Raw genomic sequence first — 20707 nt, forward strand, 5'->3', positions numbered from 1 at the left:
GTTGGAACACCTATCTGCATGGTGAAGTTGCACTCAATATTGCAGGGACAAAACTAAAAACACCCCAGCATAGCCAGTTTTCATGTGGTCTTAAGCTGTTGCTTTGAGAAGCAATGCCATTCTTCAGAGCTCCCACAGAGGTGCACTGAAATTAGCTCAAATTTAATAGAAAACTGAGAATCTGTCTCCAGTTCTTCATGCTTTGTCAAAGTTGCAGAGATAGATTGTTATGCTAAATATGATGGTTTACTATCATTGAGATCATGAGGGGAGAACTTTCTGAGAAGTTGTATAACTAGGAGTGGGAAGAAGACCACTCTAAGTACAGGGCCCTTGACTCAATCCATTCAAGACAAAAAGAAGGCAAGAAAGAAGGCAATAAGGAGAGAAAGAAGGAGAGAAAGAAAGGAGTGAAAGAAGGAGACAGGGAAAGAAAGAAAGAAGGAAAGAAGGAAAGAAGGAAAGAAAGAAAGAAAGAAAGAAAGAAAGAAAGAAAGAAAGAAAGAAAGAAAGAAAGAAAGAAAGAAAGAAAGAAAGAAAGAAAGAAAGAAAGAAAGAAAGAAAGAAAGAAAGAAAGAAAGAAAGAAAGAAAGAAAGAAAGAAAGAAAGAAAGAAAGAAAGAAAGAGAAAGGAAAGGAAGGAAGGAAGGAAGGAAGGAAGGAAGGAAGGAAGGAAGGAAGGAAGGAAGGAAGAAAGAAAGAAAGAAAGAAAGAAAGAAAGAAAGAAAGAAAGAAAGAAAGAAAGAAAAAGAAAGGAAGAAAGAAAGAAAGAAAGAAAGAAAGAAAGAAAGAAAGAAAGAAAGAAAGAAAGAAAGAAAGAAAGAAAGAAAGAAAGAAAGAAAGAAAGAAAGGAAGAAAAAAAAAATACAAGACCTCTCCCAGAGCCACAGTTTGTTGATGTTCAGGAAATGTTATAAGACATGTCTATTTGCTCAGGGTAGCTATTATTCAGTGTACAGAGACTGGCTTAAGCCCCAGATTTAGCTGTTTGGATGCAGTTTGTCTCCATTGCTTGTCTCATCTGGAGGCACAATGCAATGCTGCTCTCATTGACCTTTTTATTACAGTAGCCCTCCAAGGCTCAAATGGGGAAAATCCCCTACAGTTTAGTCCAAGAACATCTAGCACAAAAAGCAGGGGACACACAGAGTAAACCCAGTCACTCTTTTTATAGCTATTTAATTACAGCTTTTTTACTATTTGTATTAAAAAGCCATGAGTTTTCTCTGTTGCTCTTTTGCCAAGACAGGTTTCTTTTGATGTCACACCAGAATACATATCCTGGAAACATCTGCAAAAATGCACTGGAAACAGAGGTAAAAGAAACTGCTGAGAGAATGTATGCATTGGCTTTACCACACCAATGTGAAGAAAGAGGTTTGTCCTTTTTCCTCATTTCCTATCGACAGTGTGCACTGGGATTTCAGGAAGATGTTCTCACAAAACTCTTGTGGCTCTGATGGGGTAGAACTGAGTAGCCATGAAGAAAAGTGGCATGTTGAAGTGTATTGTTTGCATTTTATCATGTAAAAGACTGAAACTTCTTTTTCCATCTTTCAAACCACAAAGGGATGCAATATCTTTTGGCAAAGTGGTACAACATGAGATGCACTTGTTAGTGATGTCTGATTTCCTCTTCAAAAATGTACAACCTCTCCAGCATAACTAGTGAATTAATTGGAGTAGGGGATCTGCCACCAGAATTTAGTCTTCAAAACAGCTAAATGAACACTGGAGACAGTAGCAGATACTGCAGAGCTTAACCCCCCCCTCCACCCCAAACTAAGAGATAAATCTCTTTATTTCTAATTGCCAAGGGTATGTTCTTCTGGCAGAGATGATGAAGCAATACCCAGTGAGAGGAAGAGTTCCAGTGACAAAAGGGAATAATGATAACCATTTCTTTTGGATGCCATGGCAGTATTTTAACAAGGGAATCCTCCAAGCTCCATAAACTGTCTGTGTAGCATCCTAATTTCAGAACCTGGGCACTTGATGCTGAGGAGAAAGGATCATTTAATGTTCTGAGGAATTTTTAAACCCACAGACATTAGTCCCTAGCTGTGGAAGAACACGTTCCCTATGTAGGCCATGCTAGCTGGCCTGCAGTAGCCAGAAACTGTTGCTCCCATAGGAGGCAATGTCAGCTGGAAGCAAACAGCTGAAAAATGAAGAGAAAATCTGTCCTGTTTTCTCAGGATAACACAGAAGTTGAACTTTATTGCTCACACCCTGCCTGCTCTCACGGGCGAAGCAAAGGCTTTACAGTGATCCAGACAAAAGAGGAAATGCTGAACAGCAAAGTGCAGACATTTGGGATGTAAAGTTAGAAAAGGTAACCTACAGGTAGATGTGTTGAACCCTTACACCTTTTACATGCAATGTTCACCGCCAAGACAGATAATGTCAGTCAAGTCCTGTGCTCTTATATGCTTACAGAAATGTGAGCGCAGGAAAAACATTTGAATTTAGAGAAAAAAATGCACAAATCAAGATGGGAAATAAAGTCCAATTTGGTGATGAGGGCTTGCCAGATTAAGTTCCTACAAAACAAGAAGTAGCAACACCTGCATTCAGAGACTCATAGTGAAAGAGTGGCTGCCTGGGCTAATATGAAATCTTTAGGAGCTCAATAACCATGGAAACCTCAGTGAAAGGAATGCATCTTCAATAAAATTCAGAAAAGAGAAGAAGAAATGGTAACTGGAGAACTGTCAGAGGCAAAAATACATGTACTTCCTTCCCCAGTGATGCTTGTAGTACAAACAGGTTTTATTTTTAAACAAAAATATTCTTACTGGCATCTATAGGAGAGTTTTGGCGCAAAGGCTTTGTAATAACTTTTATACAGTTGCCACATATCTGCATTTATGAAGGCCTTGGTTTTAGAAGCTTTCAGACAAATTAACTCTCAGTTTTCACTTATAAGAAATAAGGAATAATCTGTCTTCCTCACTTCTCTCAATAGCTTCAAAACCAATAAAAGCCATCTAAAAGTAAGGAGCTCTGGAAGACTACAGCATGCCTTTCTAATTTGTATTTAATATGTATTGTACTGTCCCTTATTAGGAGCCAAGTTTGTATTAGCGCTGTTGAAATACGACTCTTATTTCTGTACTCAGTAAGGTCTGTGAGAGACACTGTCAGAAACTACAGGTAAATAATAGTGGGGAAAAGACCAGCTCTCTGCATCAGTTAATGAATAAAGCTCAGGGAGCAACAGAAGAAACAATGCATTCACCACTGCTAAAATTTAACTCTGTAACTTACCTTTCAATAAAAATTCATAACAAGGACAATAAAAATGGCAACAGAGGAACATTCTTCCCCTTTCTCTATTGTCATTTCCTTCTGTTTGTTCAGCACTCATGCATATCCAGCTGAGACCAGTAGGTTCACTTTCCTTTTGTTATGATCTTAATCAGATGTAAACTGTAAGGTAGAATTCTGCACTTATCTTTTGCTTTGTTGATGAAATCTTTAAGCCTTACAATATTTGTTAAAGAACAACAGATAATATTCTGTTTGCCAGGCATTTTTCAGGTGGTAGCTGGATTAAATAAATTTGTTCAGAAGTGGCTGTCTTCAGCCCCTGCTGATCAGTGAGTGTTCCTCTGAGCAGCTATTCCCCACCAAGGGAAGAAACCTTGCACTGTCCCATTACTGCCCCATATCAAGGAAACTACATTAATGACAAGCCTGGTTGCTGAGAGTCTCAATCCTCTTGCTTAGGGTTGTAAAAATAAACTAAACTCTCCACATTCATTGCTGCATTACTACAATGATGTTACCAATAACATTAATCTCCCACAACGCTCCATAAAGGTCCATCTTTACCATCCACTAAGTGTTCATCTCATAGAGATGGTAAAATTTTCAGCATCTTTGCCCTTCACACTCAGGGTATTTATTTTGTACAGATGTACAGAGATACCTCTGGAGATGTCAGGAAGGGGTCTCAAAATTCCCATCTCCCAGGTCTTTGTCAAAGGGGCTCACGGTTAATGTGATAATAGCAAACTCTGTGTCTTCTGTGTTTGCATCATAGACTCTATTTTCATACAAATCTTTAGTCAACCGATTATGTCCCCATATAGTGGGGTCTCTGTAGGTTGAGAAGAAATTGGTGTCTTTGAAAAGTGTGTATAACTGAGCTATGTATGCTGAGTCTGGTTTGTACAATTAAGTATTTTCTGTCCCATTAATGCCTGTACTGTTGAATGCAGACTAGGGCTGTTGCTAAAGGGACCTGTATATTTTGGAATAGAGGACAATACCTATACGATTTCAGCTGTTGTATGTCTAGCCAACATCAGTGTGAAAAGTGCAAATCGCAGTAGCCCCAAGGCCTTTAGTTTGGAGCCTAATCTAATGGGTTGTTGTAAAGTCTGTGACTTGCTCTAGCAGTTTACTGAAGGCAGACCAGGGGAACATGGTTAATGTACCCAATTTCATGGTATTGTGTAGATCTCTCATTGCTCTAAAACCTGCAACATGTAGTATTTCCTTTGAGTTCTCTTTGCCTGTCTTGATTCTTGTAATGTTCCAGACACATGTCGCAAGGGAACCAACAGTGCCAAACTGCTTTCTCATCTTCTACCTGTCCTCACACTGGTGCATCAGAAGAACCTCATTATTTCCTACACTGGAATGAGCTGTGCCTTCTTCAACAGTACTTGGATGGGTCAAAAGTTCATATGCAAGAGCATACTTTGACTGCCATCTTCCTCCTCCTGGAGGGAATGCCTCATTCTGCAGGGATTCTGGTGGCGTCAGCCGCATACTTTGGATGCCTGCTACTTACAGAACTCTGTAGATTGGCCACACACTGCTACATTCACAGATTATAAATGGTTTCCATTTTTGCAGAACAATCTTTCAATGATTCATTAATTTGGGCTCCATGATCCATTTTCCTGCATGGTCAATCTGGTCCGTGGTTAAAGGAAGCTGTTCCCTTACAAGCAGAGCTTGTTAGGACAAATTCTTCATATTTATTCCCCTTACTGACATCTTCAAGATGGTGAAGAGAAATTGAGCCTGAGAAGCCAGAGAGGTAGCCTGGGACCTTCCTTACAACAGATGTGATGCCAAAGTGCACCAGCAAAAAAGTCCCATTAAGATGCCCCATCCTGGCACCAGCCATGTGGCAGGTATTGTGAATAAGAAAATGAAGACCCTGTTTAAATTTAAGGAACTTCTTACCTGCTTGAAGAAGGCATGCAGAAGAATTTTAGGACTAGTCTTGCGCTCCATGGGAAAAAAAGTTCTTGTGGTTGTGATGTATGGAAATTATCCACATTTATCGAGACAAGAGCTGTAAGGTTTTTGTGTTTTAAGGATTGCTGTTATCAGTATCCCATGTGGCTAAATCTTGAAAAGCAATAATGAGTATGCAGGATGTTTGGTTTAGTTAGCAAACTAACTTAATTTATGTAATCCACTAAAAAATACCTCCTTGGCCTGTTTGCTCAAGGGACTGTGAATGTGAGCCCATTATTCAAGACTGAGGACCATTTCTGTTAACCTGTATAAGAAGTGTAAAATAAGTGTCTATAATGAATTCTTGCTTCACTTCCTAAAGTTTTAATATCTCCTTAGTAAGTCTGAATACAGCTCTAATGCCCAATTAACCCCAGCTTTATTTCACAAGTATGCTATAAGCAAAAAGAGCATCAAGTGTCAGGGCAGGTAGGCAGCCTTTATAGGAAACAGTTCAGCTTGGGAGGAGATGTGCATGTTTTTCTTTAAACACAGAAAATGGTAAACACAAAGTCACTCAAAAACCCACACCTAGCCACCCTTTGCCAGACTCTTGACTGTTGTCAGGACCTTGCCCTGAAGAAGCATACAAGATTGTAGCCTTCATTTTATTGCTATTTGCATGGCAATTACTAATCCTGAAGCTGCCATATGGCCCTGGCTGCCCATTCTTTTTCCAGATGGACTTGAATTATAGGCAGCAATTTTATCTCAGAGACACATGCAACAAAGACTCTGCAACTCATGTGGACCCCCACTGATTAGTTAGCATCTGAGCACCTTCCTAAAACACTTCCTTAAAAGATTCTAACCTTCCTTTTGAAGTCCATGAAAATTTGTTGCAGTCAAGCATGCAGAAGAATGTGAGCAACAGGACAAGCCTGACATGCAGAAAAAAAGGTAAGTCTGTCATCTATACTTTTTAGAAAAATATGTTTGCTTTGCAGGTAGGTTTGAGAACCACCTTCATGAGACATCAGCCTTTACAAGTGAAATCGAGGGTGACTGACAGGATAGGCTCTATCTCCACACAGGTTCTCCAAGTGCTGTGTAGCATCTAATAGAAGAATTTCAACTTTAGAAGTTTGACAATACTCTTACTGGTCCCTCTGGAGCTTTCTCTGTACATTTTAGCAACAAAAAAATGTTTTCTCTGTGATAAATATATCAGCTTGAAGCCCAAATAAAATGAAGATTCTCCAAATAATACAACCTTACACAAACCTCTCTCTAGCAGGTGATCCTTACATCAGCTGTTGTCACTACTGTGAGGTAGAGAGCAGCTTTTCTTAGGGAAAAAAAAATCAGAACTGGTATACTTCTTTTTCTGTTTTAAGTAGGCCTAGCATGCTACAGAAATACTCAGTTTCTCTAGAGATCTTCCATCAGTGGTACTGGTTCATTTTTTTTATTTGTACATAGACACAGAAGAGCACACATCCCAGGATTGCAGTATCTCTTCCACCTAGAAAGATATGATCCTGGCACGGACTAAAGTGTAAATAACATGGGAGCAAACACCAGCCTCTCACTGCCAACAAGAACACAGATAACACAAAATCACCCGTCCTCCCCAGCTGCCTTCCCAGCTCCACTCTTTTCCCATTAGTGAACAATGAAGCCCTGGCTTCTCCCAGCAGTATGGAATATCTCCTGAACACATTCACAAACACAGAGATTTGCCACTTCCAGGGCAGATATTCCAGCTCTTTTGGGCCAAAGGCATGCTTCAGTTTGTAGTCTCATTAGAGAAGGAACTGTGTGAACATAGTGGCACTCAAGGCTTCTCAGTAAACATCAAAATTATCAACATGTGCCTTCATTTAGCAATGTTTATCCCAGAATATTGGTTCATACTTTCAAATAGGACCAGCCTCAGCTGTCACTGCAGCCCACCACATTTTTCTATCACATACCTGACTGCTTCCCAAAACTCCTTGGTCACAGAATGTCACTGTGAGTCTCCTACAGCACCAGCCACTTCCAGGCCCTCACCCAGCATGAGCTAGGACGTTTGGAACAAATGTATTACTGTAAATTGATGTTGCTGCATTATGACAGATCAGGCATCATGCAGTGGATACAGTGGTGAGGCTAGCAGTGGTTAAAATGCTCAATAATGCTAATTGCATGGGTGAACATTTCTTTAATATGGACAAGACTGAACAACCAAATTAAAATCTAGGTGATTATAAACACTCTTGAGCCTTGTCTATGCATAAAGAGACATCCTGATGGTGTGGGAAAAAGGCAGTGAGGAGCTGTGCAGGCAGACTAAGAGGTTTCTTTTCTTTTTTATTTTCCTTTTCATTGCAAATTTTTTTTTTTTTAATTTCAACTGTTCTTATCTCAACGCATCAGTTGTCTCTCTTTCACCTTTCCCATTCTTTTTCCCATCCTGCTGAGGGGGAATGAGTGAGTGGCTGTGGGGTGGTAGATTGTTGACTGGGGTTAAACCATGACAGGCTGTTAGATTAAATTGGCTTTTTGAAACTCATGGAGCTTTATGTCTGAACATACAGCTGGTGCTCTCCTGTTCAACTTGCACATGCTCACATGGGTACAAACTAAATGAGTGTAGCCAGTAAAAGGAGATTTACATTCAAAGAAAAAAACATCAGGGAGGTCATGCTGATTTCATTAAGGGAATTTGAACTTCCATATTTATGTTAATCTGGTGAAACTTTCATGAGCAGACAAGCTCTATCTAAAGAAGACAAGACCTAGTTCTGCTGAATTTGGTAACATGGGGTAATGCATTCCACTCTGCCAAAGCTTTCCTGCAGTAGGAAGAAATACCCATCAGTTTCTGCCAGTCCACCTCGGAAGCTGTGTTTGTCTTGTGAGCTGCCTAGGTACGGGATTGTTTTCCCTCTGTCTGACACAATAGTTATGGATCAGAAAAAAGCCACATTGCACAGCTGCCCCATGCCTCTATTGCTTTCAGGGAGCACGGCTTGGGACCACAGACAGAATTCCATAAAGTTGTGAGTATTTCTGCCCTGAATGTGGGCAGGAATACTTTACCCCAGCCTGCCTGGGCACACAGACAGGCTGTTGGAGTCAGCTCCTGCACACTGATGTCTGTACTAAGTGACAAATCTGCTCTTTTGTTTAAACCTGAAAGAAGTTCCTGTACACAGCAAACAGTGTTCACCTGGAACACTGACTTCAAGGCTCCATGAACTCTGATGAACAGGGATGCCTTATCCCCTGCTCTCCAGGGCTGTGCTGCCAAGTCTGAATACCCCTTGATGGGCAGACACCGAAACTGAAGTGATCTGGGTCCTGTCATGAATGCTCCTGGATTTCCCTACTGGGTTACACATGCAGTCAGAACAGGAGACCAGAATACACTGGAGAAAAACTCATTGCAGTAGACAGGGAAGGGCAAAGAGAGCAGCTCTGTACCTTTCATGGCCACTGATCTGCAGCCACAGGATATGCAAGGTTTAGCCATGGCTCTGCTTCCCCAGCTGCACATGAGCTGATGAAGAGAGGGATACGGGGACCAAATTGTGTCTTTCAAAGCAAACTACAGGTAGGTAACAAAGAGTTTTGAGGAAAATGGCAGGCAGACAAGCCAGTCATCAGCCCTCTGCAGTTGCTTCATAAAGAATATAATCAATGTGGAATGATCTACAGCAAAGAGAAAAATGGAACAATAAAATTTTTGGAAATCTGCAAGCTCTGAGGCTCACTTTTAACCCTAAACTGTGGATAAAAGGAGTGTATGAAATGTTTGAAGAGGAGCTGAAAAAGAGTTTCAGATGAAGCAGATGCTCTGAGATCTGGAGTGCCTCCTGTTATAAAAATCTCAGGAACATACTGTGGAGAGACCTCTGACGCAGCTTATCATGAATGTAGTTCTCTGTTTCTTAAGCCTTAAGTTGAATTAGTTCACCTCATGTGAGCTGAGGGCAGGAAAGAAATGCCTGCTGCCTTCTCTATCATCTTTCATTTAAGGCATTTACACATTCAAGACTATGATAGACTAGTGCCTGTGATGCCAGCTCTGTAGCTGATCTGCACTGCTATAATTTACCCCTGCAACAAGAAAGGATGCAGCATAAAAATGTGATGATATAAATGCTCTGCTGCTTGTTTCTCAAGGCTGCTTGGTCACTTTGCTGTGCTATGGCTGCTTACCCCCTTCCACACCATCTGCCCTGTGTCCCTGGCTCCTAGGGTGAAGCAGGCACACATGCCGGTTTGGCACTTGATACCCTCCTTTGCCTGCTTTCTCACTTTGGCATGTGCTGGCCTATATTCCTCCTATTAATGCTATTATTTCCTAATACCATTAATACCACCTTCTCCCCTTTTCTGCCCAAAGATATTTACCGAAAGCAATTCTTTTGGAAGACAAGTTTTTCCTTAGTAGCTAGAAGGTTTTTTGAAGAACATTTAAAAGAAATATTTTGCCCTTAAATATCTTCAGCTATGTCTCTGTGCTCAGTGAAAATTGCTAGCAGCATTCCAGAGCCAATTCCTGGAAATTCAGGAGGCCCATAGAGGCAAGCAAGGTTTCTAGACAAGAAGCAGCCTGTATCATTCTTCATTAGAGACTGTGGCTGGCTGTTGTTACTCCAATGATTTTTTTCTCTGTGGCTGTTCTACGTAATATCTGCATTGCTAGGACTTGGTGCTTTGCAATTTATAGGTACTCCCAATTTTTCAGGCTTGTCTTTAGTTCTGGAGTTGCAATGAATACTTATCGTGCCTGAGAAACAGAAAATGGGATTCTGTCAAATTTCAGTATTTGAATTTATGAACTTAACCAAAATTGGCTGCATGCCTGTCATTGCAATGCATCCCACTGCATAAAATGATTGCAAACTTCTCCATGCAACCCTGCTCCATGAGTATATATATGTGCATGACACTGTATCCTTTATTACTTATGAAAAACACATCAATATTTTATTAATAAGCAGACATTGATTTTTACTGTGAACATAAAGATTTATGGAAGAAGGCAGAGCTGTGTGGCAGCAGTTTCTAAAAAAATCTATGGAGTATTTTACATTTGAAATATAGAAAAAAATTCCATTCAAAGTGAATACAAATAGACAGTCCTTTGTGGAAAATAGATTTCTTCTGGTATTGAGCACAGGTGAATTTTAAAGACAGCTGGTTTGAAACAGAATGAGACTCTGTCCGAATTTGAACACAAGTGGCTTCTTTATATTTTATGGAGATATTCAAAGAGGCTCTCAGTGGAGTAAGGAGAGCAGAGGCTGACATCTGTGCAAAGGCCCTGAGGCAAAAGGACTACACCTAGCAAAGAGGGAGACATAGCCCTGTCAGGAGCACAGAAAGACCCTGCTGTTGTTTGCTGTAGGAAAAGGTATACTCAAAGTGGACTGATTTGGGTCTGCAGGTAACAGCAGGAAGCAGAAGCTGTAATAAGTACAGCCTGGAGGGTTCCCTGTCTGCCCTACACTACCTGGAACTAGGGACTGTAGCAGTGACTGGGAAGTACTTATTTTCCTGTGTCAGTCTACTTTTACCCTGACACACAAGGTAAATCTTGGGACTGATTTAGAAAATGTGGTGTAGCAAACACCCCAGCAGACAGCTCATACTGAGGAAATGCCCAGCCTTCATTCTCCATGACATCATGCTCAACAATTGTCAAGAGCAAGTAGGGAAACACCCGACAGACACATCATATATCCCAGATACTATGGAAGGAACGTTACCTACAGCACCAGGAGAACAAATTTGGTCCATCCAGCCTGTTTCCTCCTGTACTGCATGTATTCATAAACCTGGCAGAATACTCAGACTGTGGTGATGTGCGCTTCTGCTCAGGTGGGGGCTATACAAAAGGATAAAGGGAATTAATGTGTTTGAAGTACTTTGCTTTTTACTGAAAAGGTCCTATAGTGTGGCAAGGGGAAGAGAGCAAGAACTGGAATGGTTTTAGAGATGAAATATGTCAAACTGAGAAAGTTCTGGTGATTATATTTGTAGCTCTTAATAATTAGCTGTTTCTATCTTTACAATTAATTCTTTGTCAGTATTGCTACAAATGCCTTCAATTTCCTCACTGTCCCCCAATGGACTCCAGCTCATTAATATGCAGCTTTAAGCAAGTATTGGAGCTGTCATGCATTTCAAATCTCCCCTAGGAAGCTTTTTAAATTGTGAGTAAGACCTGATACTGAAACTTATTAGCACCAAACCTGGAAACAAAGCTTCTGTGTAGGCAGCAATGACTCTTCAAGTTACAGTTGCTGTCACCTTTTTTATCCTGAAATTTATTAAAAATATGAATACCTCAAAGCACTTCTTTGATGCAGCCAACATTTCCAGCTCTTATGAACTGCTGTTTGTGGATAGAACTGGGCTTGTGCCAGCATCTCAGATTTGAGTGATGAAGCTGAACTTCTAGGTCGGATTTAATTGCACTCACACTGAGAAATACTCAGAAGAAATCTACTGAAGGCAGCTGAGAAATAGTACACAATGGCAAACACACTGCAGTATGATGGAGAAACTGGGAGGTTTTATACTTGTTAAAAGACAGGTCATAACAGTCCACAGATGTGTCATACCTAGATTGAGATCAAAATCCAGCCACAATGCTTTGAGACCAGCTTTAGCTTCAACCTCTGACACTTAAACCTGCATCCAAGGGCTTTGGCTCTTGCCCATTTACTCATAAATGTCAGAACAGCCCCATTTTTTCATCTCTGTCTCAAATTAAGAACAACAACCAGTCTAACTTCTGAACAGCTAGCATAAATGATTTACCAGGACTAAGGTTAAGGCAGATTCCCATGACTACTGGCTACAATGACAGAAGAAATGTGTGCACTTGAGAGCTGTGGAGATGCCTGCCATTGGCATGTTGGTGATTCTGCTAATCATCTTTCATTAGTGACACATGGAGTGTAAGGTTTTTGTAACAGGAAACCAAATCAACTTTCACGTTAGAGAGCCTAAAGAGAGAGAGAGAGAAAGCCATCCCTCAATGCTTCTCAGAGAGAAAATTGTTAGCCCAGAGAAAGGGTTCTTAGTAGAGCTTCTTGCTGGAGTGATACTATTGTGTTCCATACTTGGTTCAGCACGAAATACCATGAATGGGAAAGATTTCAGCAGCAAAATATCTCAAACTAGAAAATTTGGAATATCTCTCAGCCTCCAAAATTGTTCACAATTCAGTAAAGTCTTTCTTGAAAACCAAAGAGCCAGTAAATACTGACACCTGTCAGGAAGGAGAGCTGTTGCAACAGCAACAGAGCTATTGACCGACAAAGTTATAAACCTGCAAGCTGTGAGAGGTGCTCTCCAAATGCACTTTAGCATTTCCCACAAAGGCGAGACTTGAGGAAATGGAAATTTGCCACTGAGACTCGTCAGGCTCAAAGCTCTATTTCACCATGTCCTGTGGTCCTCATTTCCTGGCTGGAGGTTGTTCTGCCTTCTCACCAGACATGACCTTACTTCTCCACCTCAAACCAAACTCAGCCATGAGCTACGGACCGAGAAAGCCATCCTCCTCAAGATCCTGCCATGTGGAAGACATCCGTTTCTGTCCTGCTGGGCTACTCCATCTGCTCCAGCATCCCTTCACCCGCGCTGCTGGCAGGCACCCTACCGGAGCCGTGAGTGTGAACCCATCTCGTTTGGGATGATGCCGGAGCCCTCACCCAGCCGGGCTCTAAGAGTCCGGGGGAGAGTTCCGCCTGAGGAGAAGCGCAGCCCTTTGCCGCCGTGCCCGGCGGAGCCGCAGGCCGGGGGGTTCCCCGGCGGAGCCGCAGGCAGGGGGGTTCCCCGGCGGAGCCGCAGGCCGGGGGGTTCCCCAGAGCAGGGGCAGCGCCGCGCCCGTCCCGGTCCCGTCCCGGCGCGGCCGCCGCTCCCTCCCGCGCGCTGCCGGCAGAGGGCGCGCGCCGCCCGCTGACGCCGCGGGGCCGCCTCAGCCCCTGCCCGGCCGCCTCAGCCCCGCGCCCGCCCCGGGCCGGGGACTCCGAAATCGGCGGGCGGCGCCGTCCCGAGCCCGAGTCCTGCCGCCGGCTCCGGGGAGCAGGGCGGTCACTCAGCCCGCCTCGCCTCCCGCCGGACGGTGCCTGCCCCCGGGCTCTCCTCCCCGGGCTGCCGCGGACCGCGGAGCCGCCGTGCGCCTCTGCCCCGCCAGCCGCCGCCGCCCGGCCCTGGGTCCGTGCGGGGAGCGGCGGCCGCGGGGCTGGCAGAGCTCGGCGTCCCGGTCCCGCCCGGGCCCGGCGCGCCCCTGCCCGCGGCGCTGGCGGCAGCGCGGTGCTGCGCTCGGGGCCACGGTCCCCGGCAGCGGACGTGATTAGGCAGGCAGAGCTGGCAGCAGGGGAATTCAAGGTCTGCCGAAAAACGAAGGAAATCTACCAGCTCGGCACCGGGACTGAGGCCAGAGAACGAGCAGTTGTGCACCGCAGTGTGAGCACTGCCCCCAGTGAGCACCGCGGGGCCCGGGGAGGCTGTACAGCTCTGTGCCGCTGTGGGCTCGCACGGCGTTTCCCTGCCTTACCTTGTCATCCCTCTCACGTCTGCCTACGGAACAAACCACGGGATCTCCGCATGCGGATTTATGTGAAACCCATTCACATGCAACAGCAGCTGGGGTGCACCTCCTTTGTTTGCCCGTTCGTTCCGCTTTTTGGGGTCACCTATGTAAATGCACAGGGCACTAATGATGCAGCCTGGCTACCCTGGATGGCATCACTTGTGTCAGCGTTAGATTAAAGCTTTCGTAAACACATCACGAATGGCTCTTCCTCTCTCAGAGCGACAACACAGCGAAGTTAAAACAGAGCAGAGCATTTTACACATCTTTACTACTGGTAGAGTATCTATAAAGATATGCAAGCATTGGGAGATTCCTTGCTCAGCGATTCAGCAGGCTGGTTTTGTTTCCTCATGGCTGTTGTGGCCCAGGCACACTAGGGATGCTGGAAGGATGCATTTATATGGAAGCAACAATAGGAGGTTGGAAAGGTGGATGCAAGTCCCCTGAGTGTTCTGCCCTCTCAGTTGCATCAACCTATCCATGTTATGATCCTATCAGGGGATCTGGCATTCAGCTCTTTATTGCCTCCATTTCTGAGAAAATTACCAACTCGTCTTGAGGGGGAAGATTTATTAGAGATGATTTTTCTATCTACAGGATTTGAAATAAAAAGGGATATGTAACAGATACACATGATCAGCAAATGGAAATCGTAATTAGAAAGGAAAGATTAACAGGGACACAAGTCTGTAGAATTTCATTGTTAAGATATCAATTTATTATGCCCTTGACTGCAAGTTAAATTAATACACGTAAAATTACAACATGGAAAAGCGATGCCAGTGACTGTCATAAATACAGCTTGCTTTTCTTTCCTAGTTATTTAGGGAGGATTGGGAACACTTGTGAAATCACGTTCATTAAAGCCTGAATAGAAGCAACTAACCAATAACTGCGGTGGAAGCAACAAGGTTCTCCCCTCTCCTCTCACCCACCCGCCCTTTTCAAGAACGAGGGGAAATCACAGACGTCAATCAAGAAATACTGCAAAATAAAATGGACCCTCCCGGCAGCTGAGGCATCGCGCAGAGCAGCGGTGAGGCTCTGGCACTCTGCTGGCAGCCTCCGGCGCCGCCAGCCCTGCAGCTCCGCCGCTGACCGGGGAGCGCACGGGGCTCCGCAGCCCGGGTCTTTCCTTCCCTCCCTTCCAAAACTGTCAGGCACAAATGGGCAGGAGGATATTGGCTGCAAGGGGCGCGGAGGCTCCTCCCAGAGCCTGGATCCCGATATTTTTGGAGGATTTCTTCTAACTCAGTTACAAACCTTGGTGAAGGGAACAAGTTGCCACTGTAGCGGAGGCAGAAAGCGCCTCTGCTTGAGGGGAGCGCGGCTCTCGCTCCTTCTTTCGCCTTCCCAAGGCTACCTCGGATGCTTCACCTCACTTGCGGATGAGAGCTGTGCTGCCTATCGGGGGAGACCGCTTCTGATTTGGATGTTGCTGTTTTTGTGAAAACAAGGGTTGTAAGGGAATGAAAGGGGAGACAATGAAGAAAAACCGACCGGGAGAGAACCCCAGCCCCAAGCGTTTTCCCGAGAACTGACGGGTGTTTTGGGGCTGAGCGATCCCGTCGGAGGCGGCGGAGGGAGCAAGCCTGCCCGCGCCGCAGGGGACTTCCCGGGACCGGCTATTCCCTTCGGATGCGGACTGGGAAACCTGTAGGAAATTCTCCCGCCGCCCAGCGAAGCCACCATGAATTCAGTGGCTGGAAATAAGGAGAGGATTGCGGTCACGGCGCGGAGCAGAAAATATGGGGTAAGTTGTCGGCGCCGGGGCGGTTCGGAGCGGTGGTCGCCACAGTGCCGGGGCTCCTGCGGCTCCCTCCCGGCGGCTGCTGGCGATCGCCCCCCGGCCCCGCGCAACTTCCGCGGTGCGGGGCGGCGGAGGCTCGGGGCGCCCCGCGGAGGCGGGCGCGGCGCGGGGGCCACCGCGGGCGCGGAGCGTCCGAGCGAAACTTGCCGGCTCCGCCGGGCCTCCCTGCCTGACCCGCTGCTCCTTCTCCCGCTCCAGGTGACCGACCCCTGCTCCCCCACCAAGCCCGCCGCCCCCTTCTCCCCCGAGAGCTGGTACCGGAAGGCGTACGAGGAGTCCCGGGCTGGCGGTCGCCCGGCTCCGGAGGGAGCTGGCTCTGCCCTGGGCTCCTCCGGCACCCCGTCCCCCGGCTCCGGCACCTCTTCGCCGGGCTCCTTCACCGGCTCGCCGGGACCCGCCTCGCCCGGCATCGGCACCAGCTCCCCCGGCTCCCTGGGCGGCTCGCCGGGCTTCGGCACCGGCTCGCCGGGCTCCGGCAGCGGTGGCGGCTCCTCGCCGGGCTCGGACCGCGGCGTCTGGTGCGAGCACTGCAATGCCCGCCTGGCGGAGCTGAAGAGGCAGGCGCTGAAGCTCCTCATCCCCGGGCCCGTCAGCAGCAAGGTGAGCGCGGGGCCGGGGGAGGCGGGGGGGTCCCTGTGCCCGGAGCGGCCCCCGGCAGCCGCCAGGGCTGTCGGCCACCTGGGCTCCCCTCTGCCGGTGTCACCGCCGAGCGCTTTGCCGTTTATTTGTGTTCTCCCCCTTCTTGGTCTTGTTCCCTTTTTCTATCTCCTCCTTCTGCTTCATGTGGAGCAGCGTGCCTCTGTCTCCGGAGGGCTGTCTGGCTTCAGGAGCATCTGTGATAGTTCTTTCAGCGTGCTTTTCTCCGTCTTTCATTGTATTGACAGTGATTCTGTGCTATTTCCTGAGCGTTTTTAAATTATTTTTTTTTTTTTGGGGGTGGGGGTAGGCAAGGGTGGGAATATTACATCAGAGTTACTGGTCCCTTGCCCTTTTCCTACCTTTGATTCCTACAGGATGGATTTACAAATAGTCCTTAGACTTGGCAGCTAACTCAGTAGTGAGGTGTGTATGTATGGTCTGATGCCAGTGGTTTCTACTTCCATTGAGGGAGAAACCCTTCTGTAGCTCCGGGTTCACATGAAGCGTTGAAATGCTGTGTAAGCCCAAAGGTCACTCAGTGAGGCTGTGGCAGACCATGGCATTGAACCCAGTTCTCCCAGGTGTCTTTAGGCAGAAGGATAGCTTGGTGATGCTTCTCTTATAGAGAAGTGCCAGATTTTTTTTTTTTTGTTGTTTTATTCCCAATAAGACTTGAAAATACTTGAAGCTGCTGGACTCTGAACGTTGGGTTGAATAATCCTGTGCTGAAAGAGGATGTAAGCATTGCTGACATTTGGTCTCACGTTTTAAGAACTGACTCATCCTGAATACAGTTGGAAACCTGCTTTCTGCCTCTCTTGGGGTGTTTGGTACCTCCAAAGGCATACTTTGAAATTCGTTGGTTTTGCTTTGTTTGGCATTGTTTTTTTTTTTTTTTTTTCCTTTTTGTTGTGTATATAAGATTAAGGCTAACAGCTCTAAACGAGTGACCAGCAGCCCTTGGCTGACCTCGTGCTACTAAAATAGTAAGCATTGGTTTCTCCCATAGCAACCCTGTGACTGTTATATTGTGAATGGTTCTGCAGCTCCTGGAATGTAGTACAATGCAATTTTGTTTGCCTTGTCGGGTCCAGGTACTATCAAATGATAATATTTACTCTTCCACTTCAAAGAGTTTTCATTAGTGGTTACAATAAAGAGGTATCATGGAAAAGAGCCGACTGCTGGGAGAGGGTCCCTGGTATTGCTGTTGTGTTGTACTCTCCATGATTTATTTATGTGCTCTTTGAGAGGGAGTTGGTGCTCTCATGAACAAAAGACTCAAGGGCTGGTTGTTACCTTGTCTCAAGAGCCGACTAAACTGAATTATTCATGAACAGGGAAAGGTGGATCCACCAAAATTAATAGTAAATTTAACCATTAATACATGGTTGATTCACTTTTAAGTGGCCTGTACCAAAATCTTGTCAAATTTCAGGCTGTGAGATATGACAGTAATTACCAGCTGTGAGTATAGGTGGGAAATTACTGATAGAGATATGGGAGCCATCAGAATAACTGAGATTAGGGGTGGAGGGGAGGATGAAACAAACATCAAGGCATGGTGTTAAATAGAAATTGACTGATTTTTGGTCACATAAGTGTTGGCAGAGGGTTCCTTTACTGCAATAGTGATTGACATTCACCATCCTAGCCTTCCTGAGAGGGTACCGTGATGTTCCCGACCCTATTTGTTCTGCTGTTCACTTAGTTTAGCTGATGCTGTTGTACAGGCCAGTCTTGATTTAATCAGTAGCCTTTCAGCCTCCTTACCTATGTTCTTTTTTGCTTCTTATGCCTCCTTTCCAAACCTTGCACTTCTCTAGGAGTGCCACTGACAAAAGTGCTGTCCAATCTGCATTTAGGAGCAAGGGAGGAGGCACAAGTAAGGTGGTCCCCATGGGCTTGGGTGACCCTCTGCCCTATTTGCTATGCTTCATAGTACTTGTAGGCTCAGTCTTGTTCAGGTACTCTTGTTGTGAGTTGGCACACAGCTCCTTTCTGTGGAGGGTGCTGCTGGCTGTGACTGATTGCAGAAGCATCTCTTTCTCTCGTCCTTTCTGGCTTGTGACTCCTAAGAACTTTCTGGGCTTGTGATTTTTGCCTTCAGTAGGTGCTGTCCCCTGCAGTGAGGCTCTGGACTGGATGATGTGGGACAAAAACATCATGGCTGGTGCCATTGACTTCTTTGGTTTGAGTATACGGTAGTGGTCTAAAAGTTTGTTTTTCCTGGTGTAATAGGGTAGCCTTATCAGTGTCTGCTTTGAGGAGAGCAAGGTGCTGGCATGGGCTCTGCTGGTTCAGTCAGGGCCTGTGAGCTGCCTCTGTGTGCGCATAGTAACACTTTGGGAGTCCCTTCTGAGGGTGAGATGTACAGGGTTTCTCAAAAATGTGGAAACTTGTTTGTGTCTGGGGAAAACTGGCTTTGGTTTGGATTCAGACTGAAGTCTAACCACACTGTGTTAATGTAGCTGGCATTTTTTTCAGGTTCCTGTGAGGTCTGCTCTTGATTGCTGCTATGGAAATAGGATTTTTTGAGTGTGGAATGGATCCTGTCACTTGAATTAAGTGGAAGAAGGAGCAGATCATATTCCTGATTCTCGGTATTCCCTCAGAACTTGCAAAGCATCCTACAACTCAAGACTCTGGTGCCCATAGGACACAGCTAATTGGTGATATTCCTTTATTAGAACTATTAAATGAAGCATTTAAAATGTCTGTCATCTTTTAGTCAGCCAGGTCTGACATATTTTCTGTTGTTGCTGTTGAAGACAGCCTAGTAATACGGTATTATAAGTACAGTCTGTAGCACCTGTTTCCCATTTATGCTGTATTTAGAAATGCTCATCATCTGGGATAGTGTGTGTTGCAGAACAAGAAGAATATGAGAGTATCTGTGTTTTAATGTGTATCTAGTAGCAGATATTGGAATCTGCAGTAACCTATCCAAATGTGAACCTACATTGATATTTCTGACAGTGTGCAGTCATGTAAAGGTTTGTATATATCTGTCTAGTGTAATAGTGTGCTTAATTGCTTCATAAACTGACCAGGCTTTATGCATGAGGCTATGTACTGAAGCTTTTCATTTGCTTGAGAAAAAGCCACATTTAAGCTAGAGCAAACTGCTTCTGACTAGGCCGTTGTTAGTGTTGCGGTGTTTAGCTTTCCATTCTAAATAGAAACATTCTCTCCTAATACATCAACAGGATGGAAACTTTGTGGTTTGGTGGTTTTTTTTGTGAGGCACAAAGGTGAAGATTATATAATTATAGTTATATTAATTTATTTTAGCCATTTAAAATGCCATGTTCCCTGCCAACAGCAAAAAGAATAGTGCTAAAAGCTTATTGTTTCTTTTTCCTCCTCTTGTGGTACAGATGTGACTTAATGATGTTCAGCAATTACGTGCATAGGAGGGATTATATTTTATGTGAATTAAATCTTATTGTAACCCCCAAGCGAAGCAGGCCTGTGGGAATTGACTAGCACAGGTGTTTGATATAGTTGCGCACTGCAGTTTGTGACTGAGGGCATCTTGGAGCTTTTGGTGCCTGTTGTTTGTGGGGTTTATGTTGCATGACGATAAAGATATCTCAAATTACTAATACAGTTTTTTTTATGTTAAGCTGTTTCTTAGGCTATATTTTTAGAAGAGCATCAGACAAAGTTCTAGCATAGAAATTTATGGCATCCTACTCCCAAATTTATCAAAATTTTTGCGGAATCAGTTTGCTTTGAATTCAAGCCTGTGATATCACCTGTCTTCAATGAACACCTCACAGGCATCTAACAATTGAAGAGTTGCTATACTGATGTGTAACAAATTGTGTGCTAATAATCCATGGAATGCTAATAAGAATGCTCACAAGCTGACAGTTACAAACTTCTTAGTACATGGTTCCAAAAATCCTGAATACAGCCTTTAAACTGAGCTGATTTGAGTGTGTAGACATGAATTGCTGCCTGGGAATATTTTGATTGGGTCAGGAAGTAAGGGTCTACTATAAATGGTAAGGATGGATAGCACTGATGTTGTTAGGTGGTTTATATTGTGGACCTCCCCTAACCTAAAAAGTCTGTGCTTCTGAGTATAAGAATTGGGTGAATTTTGAGCACAGTTCTTTCCAATCCTCTGAGCACAAGAGGGAAGGAAGGAACTGGCATTCAGGGTATAGTTTTGTTTTGGTCTTTTTTTTGCCCATTTACTGGCACTATCCATTTTTTTTTCCCTTATGTATTATTGAATTAGTCTTCTCATTCAGTGGTCAAAGACTTGACTTGTAATTATCAATAATGAAGAAAGCCCTGAAGGTGATATAATGAAAAATAGGTTTCTGTTAGCTGGTAGCTACTTTAGAAACATTCCCAGTAGAGACAGGACAGTAATAAACCCTTCCTCAAAGCTTAGCAAATGGCAGAATAATGGAATTTCATTTCTGTCCAGAC

At 44.7% G+C, this 20707-nt stretch overlaps 1 protein-coding gene across 1 annotated transcript; it reads left to right on the forward strand.

Annotated features, from left to right (window-relative positions):
* The first annotated feature begins 14834 nt into the window (after nt 1–14834).
* Nucleotides 14835–16534, forward strand: LOC132325698 (kinesin-like protein KIF26B). The gene is made up of 2 exons (XM_059843281.1): nt 14835–15562; nt 15818–16534. The coding sequence occupies exons 1-2, from the start codon at nt 15500–15502 to the stop codon at nt 16532–16534; spliced, it is 780 nt and encodes a 259-aa protein (XP_059699264.1). The 5' UTR covers nt 14835–15499.
* Nucleotides 16535–20707: the final 4173 nt, after the last annotated feature.

The sequence above is a fragment of the Haemorhous mexicanus genome, chromosome 3 (assembly GCF_027477595.1).
Source record: "Haemorhous mexicanus isolate bHaeMex1 chromosome 3, bHaeMex1.pri, whole genome shotgun sequence".
Taxonomy (NCBI): domain Eukaryota; kingdom Metazoa; phylum Chordata; class Aves; order Passeriformes; family Fringillidae; genus Haemorhous; species Haemorhous mexicanus.